Below are 15,000 nucleotides of genomic sequence, written 5' to 3' on the forward strand. Positions count from 1 at the left end.
ACTGGCTGTAAAAAATGCAAAAAATGGTAATCCAGCTTTAAACGAGTTGCCAACGCCTTAAAGAGGCGACCTGTCTGGTGACCCCCCCCCCCCCACCACCACCACCCACCCACCGACCCCACCCCACCCCACCCAGCCGACCCGGTGAGGTGAAGACCTGCCCCAGCCAGCCATTCACATGAAATAAGGCCATGTTGTTGTGTTAATTATTGACATCCCCCCCCCCCCCCAAAAAAAAAAACAGTTTGTGAGGAGGACGCAGGTATATATATATATATAAATACACTGTATATATAGATGCACTGCTCAATGGACCTGCGTGTTTTTTTTTTTGGGGGGGGGGTTTAACATAACACTGAGAGGAGAGCCTCTCCCGGTGCTCCGGCTCAATGGGATAAAAATAACAGTGCATGGGGGAGAAGAGAAAAGGAGAATCACCCCCCCCCCTAAAAAAAGTGGGTTTCAGAGCAAAGCACAGAGAGTGGGGGGGGGGGGGGGGTGTTTGCACTGCTTGTTCTCATTAGGCTTTTTTTGGGGAAAATGAGCCTCGTCAATAAGGACTGGAGAAGAAATTGGATGATTTTCTTTATGACACATAGTGTAGATAGATAGATAGATAGATAGATAGATAGATAGATAGATAGATAGATAGATAGATGGATGGATGGATGGATGGATGGATGGATGGATGGATGGATGGATAGATAGATAGATAGACTGATAGACAGATAGACAGATCGATACTTTATTCATCCCACCAGGGTGTAACAGCAGCTCACATGGCTTCCGATACGCTCACAGCTCACAAAACAATAGCCTCCAATAATAATAATAATAATAATAATAGCAATAATAATAGTGTAACTAAAATAGACGTGTTGAAAAAAGAGAATGCACTAAGTATTCACTAAAATATAGAAAAACTTGGCGATATCCAACAAAACTTAAACAAAAAAAGGAAAAAAAGATAATCAATACACCTCTGTATCAACAATTGACACCTTGTCCAAAATATAATCATAATAATACTACACCATATGTTTTGCAACTATATATATATATATATATATATATATATATATATATATATATATATATATATATATATATATATTTATATGAGATCTTCCTTACACAGAGGAGTCCTCCAAGGTGCATTGCATTGCATATGGCTGCAGCCCTTCTCCGCTCTGAACAGTGGAAACACGAGTTGTTTCGCATGTTTCTCTGTACCTGTGCGCGCCGTCCACTGGCGTGGGGAGCAGATGGGGGGATTCAAAGCGCTGCTGTTGATATGCTAATGAGGCCGGTGTGGAGCCGCTGCCGCCGCCTTCCACTCCCACCGTTAGAGGGAGACTTCAGAGCGCCAGAGCCACCGCGCCGATAAAAACCGCTTTATCTGAGCGGGGGCGCACAACTCACAACCGGGTGAAAAACACGGGGCATACAGCCGCTATACCTGTACGCAATATCCACCCCAGCAATCCATGAAAATGCTTTGGAAATTAACTGATAACATTAAATACGAGGAATGTGAGGTAAGGGAATAATTTTTTGTTTTGTTTTGTTTTGAATTAATCATTAAAAAAAAGTTTTATGGATTTTTTACGTGTAGCTTATCGTTCTTTTTTTTGGGGGGGGGGTGGGGGGGTGGTGGGTGGGGGTGGGGGTAGAATGTTGTCACTTTTTTGACAGTTGTCAGTGGGCACACTTATTTTAGGAATGCCTGAATTGATGCTGTTCTTTGACAAGTTGCAGAGGTTTGGTACACATTAGCACAGGAGTCACAATGAAATAATACTGATATATTATGATCATTATTATTTGTTATTATTATTATTATTATTATTATTATTAATAATAATAATAATAATAATAATCGTAATAATAATCATAGTAATCTAAAAATAAAATTAGTAGTGAATGGCTGCAATATTGTAATGAATAGCGTGGATACAATGGATTTGACAATGGGAGTATTATTGGGATTTTCTTATTTTCTTCTGTAATTTATTAAATATTTCGCCAGAAAATAACTACCTTATAATTTTTTATTTTTTTTATTTTACAGCAGAGATATATACATAACTTACGTTTAACCACCTATAAAAAGATTCTGGGCATATGGCAATTTTGTCATTAATTCTTGCGCATGGACTCTAATAGCGTGGCTTTTTTATTTATTTACTATTTTCTATATTTTTCATGTCTTAACAATTTAAGCTTTTGGATTTTGCGTGAGTGCAGACCGGTCTTTTTTTATTTTCTTATTTTGTTTTTATTTTTATTTTATAGCTTACTATTATGGCATAAACATAAAGTTGGGTAATAATACTCGGGGACCGGTTTAGGAGTGGCTGAAGCCAGTCCGACGTGTTTCAGCCTCCGTGTGGTGGGAAAGAAACGCTCCTGTCAGTCCCCCATTCTTTTGCTTTGAAGGCTATTTTATTTTATTTTTTGAATCCCTTGCAGGGGAGTTGAACGGAATCCGCATTAATGTGCGACGAGTCGTGGTTGTTGTTGTTGTTGTTAAATGGTCGCTTGTGCGTAAAAGGTGGTAGTAACCACAAGCGCGACGGCAAACGCGCCGGCGTAAAACAGCGAACTTTGGAGCACTTCTTTTTGGTTTCCTTCCTCAAAGAGAGAGGCAGCGAGAGAGAGGGGGAGCGAGGGAGACGGAAAGAGAGGGAGAGAGAGGGAACGAGGGAGAGATGTGTCAGAGGGCCGTGCGTGGAAGGGGTAAGGCGAGCGGTCGGGATCCGCAGCGGGAGACGGGGAGCCGCGCTCAGAGGACGAGCGGCGGCCGAGATGCCCGCGCGGCGCTCGGCGGGTTTTCGACGCCGACGCCGGCCAGGTCGCACATTGTTTCCTTCCTTCCCCGACGTTTATTTTTTTTGTTGTTGTTGCTGTTTTTTATCCCCGTCCTCCCTTCTCCATTCTGCCTTTTCTTTGCCCTCGGACCCTTCTTCTTCTTCTTTTTTTTTTTTTTTAAAGAAAAGAAAGGAAAAAAAAAAAAAACGCCCCCCCCCCCTCCCTCCCTCCCTCCCTCCCTCCCTCCCTCTCCCTCTCCACCCGCCCCCCTCCGAGCGCTCTGATTCGTCAGAAGGGAGAGAATGTCCCTCTTTTTTTGTCTCCCTCTCTCTTACTCCCCTCCTCACTCTCTCACTCGCTCTCTCTCTCCCTCCCTCTCCCTCTCCCTCTCTCTCTCTCTCTCTCTCTCCCCACCCCACGATTAGATATACTGATTTTTCTTTCAATGGACGTCATTTAGTGCGGACTCTTTGCCTTGAGTTGCGTCCTCGCTTCACGCTCGATTTGCGGCCATTCTCTCCTTATTAAGTGTCGGGTGTAATATTTAATGGTCATGAATATCTTCTAGCGGGAGTCCAGGGGAAAAGGAAGAAGCGGGAGAGGCAAGAGGGAAGCGGCTAAATATGAGCTCCATCGCAGGGACGGCAGCACTGTGATAGAGCCCGGGAGAGAGACCTGCAGACCAGGAGGGAAAGGGAAGGGACACGGAGCGAACTTTCAGCCCTCGATCCCCCTCCTCAGAGCCGGACGCAGTGGGAATCTAACCACCCTCTGATGGATTACCGTCCTATGGCTCATTTCTGATTCTGCAGCCGCCGAAAGAACGTTGTTTTTTTTTTTTTTGTTTTTTTTTTGCGGGGGGCTTGATTCATTTTTTATTTATTTATTTTTTGTTCGTTTAACTCTGAAATCCCCCTCGGGGTTGTTGTTGTTGTTGTTTTTTTTTTTTTTTTTTTTACGCACCTTTTTTCGATTCTATTCAATTTTTTTTTTGAATAGCGACCTCTCTCTCTCCTCAAAAAAAACAACAACATACAAACAAAAAAAACAAAACTGTTGAGATGTTAGTGCACAGTTTTTCCGCGATGGTAAGTTGCAAGAGAAGGGGGGGGGGTGGTGATCGGGGGGGGCTGGATGGTCTGATCTTAATGTTTTCAAATATGGTCGAAAATGATTATTAATGATTATTACCGTGTAGGTGTCGTTGGAGAACTGATCGGAAGGGTGCGCGGCTGAATGTTGGGTTCCGAGGGTGATTTTTGTTTTAAAACCCCAACATTTCGATCATTCCTGTTGTTCGTTGTTTTTATTTTAAATTTTTTTTTTTTAATTTTTAAATTATTTTAGCTTTTGCACTAAATGTTTCACAGCTTTGGGTGGTGTTGACAGCTTGCCTGACTCCAATGACGGGAATTGCGACCCTCCACTGTTTCTAATTCGCCGGCGACATAATTGTTTTGATAGGACAATCCTATGGTCCACACTGGATTCTTCCGATTCCAGTGCGCTTCTCGGGCCACCGACTGGATAACGTGCAATACCGATAAATGTGTGGAGCGACATATCGCTAAAAACGAGTCTGGTTCTGGTACTAAACGTGTCTCTCTCCACCCCCCGTGCGCAGGACCGTCATGACGGCACCAGCAACGGGACGGCCCGGCTACCTCAGCTGGGCGGCGTGGGCCAGAGTCCCTACACCAGCGCCCCGCCGCTCTCGCACACGCCCAACTCGGACTTCCAGCCGCCGTACTTCCCGCCGCCCTACCAGCCCATCTACCCGCAGTCTCAGGACCCCTACTCGCACGTCAACGACCCGTACTCCCTCAACTCGCTGCATGCCCAGCCGCAGCCGCAGCATCCGGGCTGGCCGGGCCAGCGGCAGAGCCAGGACAGCGGCCTGCTGCACCAGCACCGCGGCCTGCCCCACCAGCTGTGCCGGGAGTACCGCCGGGAGGTGTTGCTGCCGTCCGGCCACGGCATCGACTCCATGTCGGACTCTATCCCCATTCACGGATTACCTCACTCGTTAGAAGACGTTCAGGTGAGAGATCGGCCACGAATCGGCCGAGTCTTTGTGGCGGAATTGAAATTGAAATTATCCTCTGGCTATACGCCTGAAATAATAATACTAATAATGACACTATTAGTAATAATAACAATAATAATTACTGTTGTTATTATATATATATATATATATATATATATATATATATATATATATATATATATATATATATATATATATATATATATATATATATATATATATATATATATATATATATGCTATTATTCGTGTTGTTATTATTATTACTATTTTAATCATTTGTGTTATTATTATTGCTATTATTATCATTCTCGTTGTTATGATTACTATTATTATTACGAATAGATGCTCATCAAACAATTCCTAATTTCATTTAGAAAAGGAAATGCAATAATAGACAATTATCTATTATTTACGACAATTATCGGCGTCTGCTTCAAATCTACGATAAAAAAAAAAGTACTGAATAAATATACTGTAATATTGATTTTGTGTTCATACAATTCGGAGAAAAAAGCTTCTCAGCAAAAGCTGCCCATTGCCTTGGATTATTCAGAATTATTTGTTAAAAACTATTGACGGGTGATTGTTTTAATGTATTTTTTGAATGTCTTCTCAATTTATATATATATATATATATATTACAATCCACTATTATTTAGAAAATTGAATTGGTGAAGTGAATGAATACGGCGCACAGTCAGAAGAAAAATAAAAACGACACGTAGCGCAATGACTGAGATTTTGAGACACCGTTTATGAAGTTTTATCGCCGTGTGAACGCCAAAACATCCAATAATCTCCAATTAAATTTGAAGCCTTTCTTCTGAGTTTTTCGCCAGGAAAAAAAAAAAAAAGACAACCCACCAATAATCCTTAATTAGTTCATAGGCCTCGTAATAGGCCGGGCTGCCGTAATTACTATCCAATCTAGATTAGTAGTTTCCTAGTGAGTACAGCCAATCTAAAGGAGAAATTAGGTCAAGATTATGGGGCGACATAGCTTCGTTATTTAAGTCTGTGCCGGGTGTGAGACAACGGAACATGTTTATTTTTATTTTTTGCATTATATTTATTGTAGTGCACGGTGCAACTCGTCACGAATCCATATCTATATATGCCCGTGCACGGAGCTTGCGTGCAGGGTAAGACTCGAGCACCTAATACTCGAGCACCAATTGTCTACGGCTTATTCGCGGTTAATAATCGAGTGTGAGCGTTTGGCTTTTTTTTTTTTTTTTTTTGGGGGGGGGGGGGGGGTTGTTTGTGTTTTTCCTTTTTGCCTTTTGCTAAAATTGTCCCTTCTTCTTTTTTTTCTTTTTTTTTTTTTATCGCGCTTGTGTCTCAGCACGTCGAGGACCAAGGAATTCACATTCCCGACCAGACAGTAATTAAAAAAGGTAAGCAATTTCTTTCGCGATATCAGGCGTGTTGGTGCAAAAAGCTGCACCGCACACACGCATACACGCGCGCACACGCGCGCGCGCGCGAACGCACGGACGCACGCAATTCTGCTGGCGCGGACTCGATGCAATGCGGTAATGCCTGACTGATCCGATGGGGCCTAATACGCAGTAGCCTATTTTTCATTACATGGTTTCCAAGTGCATCAAACTCGCTCTGCACCCTCCCCCCCCCCCCCTTCCTCTCGATGATGGAGTTTACTGTCAGCGTTTCGGGGGCAGTGGGGGAGACGGGTGGAGCTGCTGCGGGGGGGGGGGGGGGGGGCTTTGTGGCCCGCATTGTACGGACGGTCAAAGATTGGGGGCCCTGCGACGGGCTCCGTTATCTTCTGTGGCGTGAGCCGGTGGCTGCAATCGTGTCGCGATGGCCAAATCTAAAATGGAAGATGCAGCACAGCCTATGTGCCGCGCGCCCGGCGATAGTCTGATCGGCCTGCGTGCAGGGGGGAGAAATACACAGGGACTCAGTAATACCACCACTACTACTACTGCTACTACTACTACTACTACTACTACTAATAATAATAATAATAATAATAATAATTCAAAAAGCGTGTTTCATTTGGGATGGAGGCCGGTGTTTGTCTGTGTTGTTTTATTGTATGTTTATTGACATTATTTCCCATGCACGTATTTATCGGTTGAGAATTAATTCGATTGATTAGTCACAAGACGCCCCCCCCCCCTTCTCGTGGTCAGATCTGGAAGGCCTCGCGCCACGTGCGTTCCTTTTGTCAGGTCGAATGAGACGCGCGAGAGACCGACAGATCTTGGGAGATGCTCCCTCTCTCTCTCCCCCTCTCTCTCTCTCTCCCTCCCTCTCTCTCTCTCTCTCTCTCTCTCTCTCTCCCCTCTCTCTCTCTCTCGCCCTTTCCTCCATCCCTCGCATCAACATGATAATTGGCTTCTTATATTAGTAATCTCGGGAGTTCGTTTAACTCCTATTGTCTCTATTATACTCCCCTGAGCCATTAATGTCACAAGTGATCCATCCGAAGGGCCCCCCTCTTTGTCTGCGGTTGCCGCGACGCCGAAAGCTGCGTGGAGCCCGTGGTTTTTAATTTTGTTTTATCGTGTTTTTTATTTTATTTGACTTTTTTTTTTTTTTGTTGTTGTTGTTGTTGTTTAATGCTGGATACACTGCGTGGTGCTCTGTTGCGCGTTCGATTCGTGCACGGGGGTGGGGGGGGGGGGGGTGGAACCAAAATAGACGCGCGTGTTGCAGCGCGGAGTTGCTGGATTATTTCGATTAAGATGCGTAGATATGGATAATATGGGAGTTGTTATTGTGAAAGGGAGTGATCTGTTTTTTTATCCTTTACATGTCCCCCCTTAGTACCAGAACATGATCAATTATTATTATTATTATTATTATTATTACAACACAGCGTTTTGGGGAGTCGGACTCTGCATGTCATGCCCATGCGGTGCTGAACTCTAAATCTCGGGGACTAAATTCCCCCCTTTTTCTTGTTTAGTTAAGGCTCTCTGCATTGCATGAAATTCACTGAGCACGTCCTCCCATTCTCACCCCACCACCTCCCTCTCTCCCTCCATCCCTCCGTCCACCCCCCCCCCCCCCCCCCCCCGCTTCCCTTCCCCTTCCCCGCAGGTCCAGTGTCTTTATCCAAGAACAACAACATCTCCGCCATCCCGATAAACAAGGACGGCCTGTTCGGCGGCGTGGTGAACCCCAACGAGGTGTTCTGCTCGGTGCCCGGCCGCCTGTCCCTGCTCAGCTCCACGTCCAAGTACAAGGTCACGGTGGCCGAGGTGCAGAGACGCCTGTCGCCGCCCGAGTGCCTCAACGCGTCGCTGCTGGGTGGGGTGCTGAGGAGGTGAGGGCCTGGACATCCCATACCCACTCCAAAAAACAAAAAAAAACAAAACAAAAAACACCAAAAAAACAAACAAACACGGAAAACAACGCAACTGGGAATATCCTCTCTCTCTCTGCGTGTTTATCGGTCTCTTTCTCGATTAAATTCCGTTTGTTTTCCCAATTGAAAGGGGTTTTATTGGCATGGGAAACACCGCTGAAGCAAGTGAAAAGTGGAAATAATATAAACTCAATTTGTGTTCACAAAATGGTCCAGATACGGCAAATATTGATAGATAGATAGATAGATAGATAGATAGATAGATAGATAGATAGATAGATAGATAGATAGATAGATAGATGAGTAAAGCTAACCTGAAATAAAATTAGACATTCTTAAACATCTCTGCCCCGCTCTCTCTCTCTCTCTCTCTCTCTGTACATCTATTGAAAGGGCTTTATTGGCATGGGGAAACACTGGTTTACATAAATATATATATATATATAACCTAAATTTTAAAAAGAATAAAATGCAAATGTTCCATATATATATATATATATATATATAGGTAGATAGATAAATAGGTAGGTCGATAGATAGATAGATAGATAGATAGATAGATAGATAGATAGATAGATAGATAGATAGATAGATAGATAGATAGATAGATAGATAGATCCCATCAGGGTGTAAAGTAAAGCTAACCTAAAATAAAAAAAAATACACACATCCCTCTCTCTCGCTCTCCCCCTCCCTCTTCCTCTCTCTCTCTCTCTCTCTCTCTGTCGACTCTCTCTTTTCTCTGTACCAAGAATAATTAAAATCGACCAACCATGACACCTAGCTCCTGCATTTAAAGCAGGGGGGGGGGGGGGGGAGGGGGGAGGGTGTTGTTAAATTCCGTATTAACTTCGCCAGGCGCACTGAATTTCTCTCTCTCTCTCTTCCTCTCTCTCTCTCTCTCTCTCTCTCTCTCACACACACACACACACACACACACGCACACACACACACACACACACACGCACTTTTCCTCTTGCAACCCACAAATTAATGGAGGCATAGGCTAGTTTCAGCTCCCCAGCTCTGTGGCCCAGTAAAGGTATCACAGATGGAAAACATGTCTCTCTCTCCCTCTCTCTCTCTCTCTCTACTGAACTCTACTGAATTGCTGCAGACGCGCGTTTTATTGAATGTTTCTTTATTCATTAAGTCGGAGCAATATCCACCCCTTGGCCCTTTAATGCCATCTTTTTTTTTTCTTTTCATTACGCATTTTGCCTTCATAAACAGGCTGTTTTGTGATGCACAGAAAAAAACCAACTTTATATTTAGTATTTACGTTTCCCCTCGCACGACTTGTGGGGAGAGATGTGAGACTTGGATTTACGTGCGTGCGTGCGGCGACTTGCTTCGGTTCCTTAACGTCTCCTCCTCCTCCTCCTCCTCCTCCCCCGTCGTCGTCGTCGCAGGGCGAAGTCCAAGAACGGAGGACGGTCCTTAAGGGAGAAATTGGATAAAATCGGCTTGAATCTACCCGCCGGCCGACGCAAGGCGGCCAACGTCACGCTGCTGACGTCACTAGTGGAAGGTAAGTCGCTCGGTCCGCCGTTTGGTTTCGTCGCAAAGCCCGTCCCGAGTCGGTGTTCTCGCGATAGCAGGTGCCCCCCCCCGGACCGGGTGTTTTTTTTTTTTCTACCCCCCCCCAGCGGACGAGCAGACGCGCTCATCCGGGTGATTCGGGCTGACTCGGCCTGCAGTGCGTGAGCGTACAGGGCTGGTCGCTCTTAGAGGCTTTTTTCTTTTGTGCGGTTTGCACTGGGCGGATTTGTGTCGGAGTCGTTGCTCATTATCACGTTTGATTATCGTGTCATCGAAAGCACCCTCACCTCGTGGGCTGAACACGCGTGTTTGAAAAAAAAAAAAAAAATACCTTTAAGTCATTTCCCCCTGGGATTATTAAAGTATTTCTGATTCTGATTCTGATTTATGAAGCTGGTGTTTAAAACACCGTTTAATTTTATATTTCAAATTAGTATAGGCCAAGAGGCCTGGTGTCAGGTAATAGTAGCTAGGGATACTGGTGTTAATAACCTGGCCTATTACTGCAATTTTTTTGTGAATATTCCTTTTACATGCAAATGACATGGCGCTGACCTATTGGTAAGCTATATATTACACGGGCACATTAAAGAATAAATTACTCTATTACGGTGTGCTTGCAAAGATGCCTTTCCCCCCGCTGCTGGATAAATCCATTTTGCTTGCAATGCTGAACCTTATTACTCAGTGCGGTGGTATTTGGTGTTTTTTTTTTTTTTTTAAAGGTGAGAGCCTCCGATGGTCCATTGGTCCCTGTTAATCATTATTGCAGACACCGCATGCAAAGCTCATTGCGGCCCATTGGAAATCGGTGCGGCGTCGTGGACCCTAATAACTAATCCCTTTTTTAGAGACAGCCGAGGTGGATTTCTGTAAAGGCTGGAGCAGGATATTCAGTAGAAGGGACACTGGCATCGTTTCTGATCTACTTGATGGGAAACCAGTTTTACCGCTTGGGCTGCGGCTTTGACGCTAATTTGCGCATGCGCATGCGCGGCTTCCGGAGCCCCCCCCCCCCCCCCCTTCCCCTTCCAATAGAAATCCCAACCGTTCCAGGAAATTAAACCCCGAACCCAAGACTTGGAAGGAAAAAAAAAAAAATCCACTTTATAATAAATCAGACTCAGGTTGGAAGGATGGGGAATGCAAAAGGGGCAAAGCGAGACTTACTGTGCGAGCCCTTTAAAATTGCTTTTAGACTTATAATAATGAAAGCATTTTGCAACCAATGACACGGTGCAAAGCATGACGCTCTGTCTCTACTTCTTCTTCTTCTTATTTCGTATCCACGCATTGTTCCATATTTTACTGCGCTGTGGGCAATTTATGGGGGGGGGGGGGGGGGGGGTTGACACGTATTGACAACCGAGGGGCTCGGTTTTGTTATTATTAGTGCTTGTTGTTGGGAAGGTGTACAGGTGCTGACTTCATCTGTCGTGGGGGATAAATCACGTTGTGCGTCCCCTCTTTGGGCCAGTGTCACTTGTTATATTAATCACGTGTTAAGGAGGGGAGTGCTAATTGGCCTGTCTTCATACCATATTGGATATACGAATATATGTAAACGTATTCCCATCCTCAAATATTTATTCCTATACGTGTGTGTGTGTGTGCGTGTGTGTGTGTGTGTGTGTGTGTGTGTGTGTGTGTGTGTGTGTGTGTGTGCGCGCGCGCATGTGTGTGTTTATTCCAATATTGGATATATATATATATATATGTCATTGTACATTACTGGTACGCTATTTATACATATATATATATTTTTTTTATTCTATTCCTAACACATTTATTCCGATTTTTCCCTCTCCCAGGTGAAGCGGTGCATCTTGCAGGGATTTTGGTTATGTATGCGAGACAGAGTTTCCAGCCAAGGCAGTAGCTGAGTATGTAAACCGTCAGCATTCCGACCCAAACGAACAAGTCCAAAGAAAAAACATGCTATTGGCAACGAAGTAAGTGGCCTTATCACATTTCATTACCGAAATTAAATGATGTTCAAAAACACACACACAGGCGCACACACACGCGCGCACACGCACGCACACACACACACACACACACGCACACACACACATACACAAAATCCCCCCAGTGGTCCAAATCATCGGCATTTGATACATCTATGTAGTTACTTATTATTATTTAATTCCCGTTCTAGATTGGGCCAAGTGTCTTTCAATACACTGTTTTTTTTAAATCTTTCAATATACTATGTTTTATCTTTGCAAATGCTTTAAATTGTCAGCTGTCTTTTAAATATCGGGCCTTCGCTCCCTTAATGGTGGATCCCTTAATTTCCAATTAATCCATAAACGCTGTTAATCATTAATCATTCACACAATTTCACGTTTTAAATGCAATGCACTTCCATATCATCTTATTTCATATCCCCTGTAAATCTATTTATTAACTGTTCATTTCACGTCTAGTTTATATATATTATACGGTATATATATATATATATATATATATATATATATATATGCAGTTTATATGCACACATACTGGAATAAAAATATGACAATATGCGCCCCATATATATATATATATATATATATATATATATAGTACATTACTGGTACGCTTTTTTTCCAGACTTTTGTACCAACATTTATACATTTTTTCTTTGTGATTTCTGTGATATTGACAAGGAACATATTTTTTTTCTTTGAATAACGTTTCTGCGAGGCCCTAATACAGTATTTATAAAGGGCCCCAATAATGAATTCTCATGGTCAATTCGTATGGCGGCGCTGTTAAATCAAACTCCGATCGGTGGATTACCTATTTGTTTATTTATTCTGGTGTATTTATTTATTTATTTATTTATTTATTTATTTATTTATTTATTTTTTCTCCAAGGCAAATTTGCAAAGAGTTCACGGACCTGCTGTCCCAGGACCGCTCGCCGCTGGGCAACTCTCGGCCGCAGCCCATCCTCGAACCCGGCATCCAGAGCTGTCTGACCCACTTCAGCCTCATCTCGCACGGCTTCGGCACCCCGGCCATGTGCGCGGCCCTCACCGCCATGCAGAACTATCTGACCGAGGCCGTGAAGGCCATGGACAAGATGTACCTCAACAACAGCCACTCGGACAGTGGCTCCAAGGGCGGGGACAAGGACGAGAAGCACAGAAAGTGATTTCCCCCATCACCACCACCACCACCAACCCCATCACCCATCACCACCCGACCGCCCCCCCCCCCCCCCCCCCCCCCCGAAACCCCTCCAGCCCCGTCAGCCAATATAAATAATATAAATACACTATAAATACTATTGATCAAGTTGAACTCCTTTGACACCTCCACTCTACTTTGGATTCACGTTGGAGGGGGGAACGAAGCGAACCTTTTTTTTTTTAATGTCTTCTTCTTCTTCTTTTTTTTTTTTTTCCTTCTTCTTCTTCTTCTTCTTCTTCTTCTTCCTCTTCTTCTTCCTCTTCTTCTTCTTCTTCTTTCAGCCCCACACAACGAGAAATATGAAAAGAAACAAACCAACAAAAAATAAAATAAAGAAAAGGAGGAAAACAAAAAAAACCTAAAAAAAACAAAAAAAAAAAAGGGCGAGGAACTGCTCCAGGGGAGGCCTTGCCGCCCCCCCCCCCCCAGCAAAAGAAGACTTTAAAAAAGAAAAAGAAAATAAAAAGTACTTCCCTTGTTTTGTTTTAGGAGCTACAACGGAACGGGACTAAACTCCAGAGACACACGCACGCGCGCACGCACGCACACCGACCCCCCCCCCCCCCACACATACACACACACACACACACTCAATTAAAAAAATGGAGATTAAAAAATCATAAGAGGACGGATTCTTGTCAGTATTGTGAATAATAAACTTGAAAAACAACAACAACAACAACAACAACAGCAACAGCAACGACGAAATTCCACCGGCTTCCGCGTCGTGACGTCACGTTGTAGACACCCTCCACGCGACCAACTTGAACTTTTTTTTTTTTTTTTTTTTTTTTTTTCTTTCTTTTTTCGGTTTTTCTTTATCGAATTCTCAACACGATTCACGGTTATTATAAGGGAATCAGTGTTCATGTATGTATATATTTATTTATGTGTAATTTAATGGGAATTGTAAATATGGTGCGTCTGTTGAAACTTCTTTTTTTATTTATCTGGTGCCTCCTGTTTTAGTGGGTTTGAATATTCGGTTAGTTCTTCATGTGATTTTATGGTTCTTTAGGAAAAAAAATGTTTTGTTTTGTTTTTGGAGGGGGTGTTTTTTTTTTTCTCTCTGGGATATTTCAATTCAGCCCTCTTGTAGCATGTTGAGGCGACATTGAAGCGAGTGAACAAATTTAATAGAAATAAAAACTTCCATTTCTCTCTCTCTATATATATATCATCCTTATTCCGTTTTCGTTTTTTTTTTTTGTTTTTTTTTTTTTTTACTAAATTTGAGAAACAGCGTGCGGAACGTGCGGAACCCAGCCAAGAAATGTATTTGTGTTTCTATTTTCTTGTTTTTATTTCTCTTTTTTCAATTCAATTCTTTTTTTTTTTTTTTTTTTATACCTACAAGCTTTTACGTGTCGTGCCGATCAGAATACGTTTCACCTCCTGTTCTTCTCCTTAAAAGCACCATACAAGCAATAAATGGATTATTGTCTATTTTCCCTTTTTTTTTTAATGTTAGAAAACATTGGAGAAAAAAGGGAACATTTTTGGGACCACCCGATATCTTGTTATGTCCGATATGTCCAAAATTGGAGGCGGTTTTAGCTGTATTGTATAGACATGTGCTGGCAATAGTTCCCATGCCTGTCAATGTATTATAGTCCTTTGTTGCCCAGAAAAAAATAAATATTTGATACGCTTCATGTCGATTTTTATTCAAATCTTTTAATTTTTCATTGACTGCTGATACGCCCGCGTGGATTTTTGTTCTTGGCGGTTTTTGTCCTCCTCACTATTCACTTCGGTTACAGTAATTGAGTTTAAGTCTCCCCTGACGACTGCTCCTTGCAATAAGCAGCTGAACTCATTGTTTCCCTCAAGTATATATATATATATATATATATATATATATATATATAAATATATATATATAATACACGTTCTAACTTGAAACTCCCTGGTTCGGAGCACTGCATCTTGCAGACCAAATGACATGCAGACTGTGAATATATTCTGCAGCCCTGCAGCTAAAACCAGTCAGATGTGGAAGCTGCATGGGTGCGATGTTTGCTTTTATTTGGCTGAATTTTGGCATTCCCTGCCTTTTTGTGTGTGTGTGTGTGTG

The 15,000-nt window shown here is 43.0% G+C and overlaps 1 protein-coding gene across 1 annotated transcript; it reads left to right on the plus strand.

The window, feature by feature from the left end:
• Nucleotides 1-3,872: 3,872 nt before the first annotated feature.
• On the plus strand, nt 3,873-12,885 carry tfap2a (transcription factor AP-2 alpha; the record flags this gene model as incomplete). Its single annotated transcript, XM_080020205.1, is given in 8 exon segments — nt 3,873-3,899; nt 4,436-4,852; nt 6,207-6,258; nt 7,934-8,159; nt 9,614-9,732; nt 11,555-11,569; nt 11,572-11,695; nt 12,606-12,885. Coding segments are annotated over 8 exon segments (1,260 nt in total).
• Between the last annotated feature and the right edge of the window lie 2,115 nt (nt 12,886-15,000).

The sequence above is a fragment of the Zeus faber genome (assembly GCF_960531495.2).
Source record: "Zeus faber genome assembly, chromosome: 19".
NCBI classification, from domain to species: domain Eukaryota; kingdom Metazoa; phylum Chordata; class Actinopteri; order Zeiformes; family Zeidae; genus Zeus; species Zeus faber.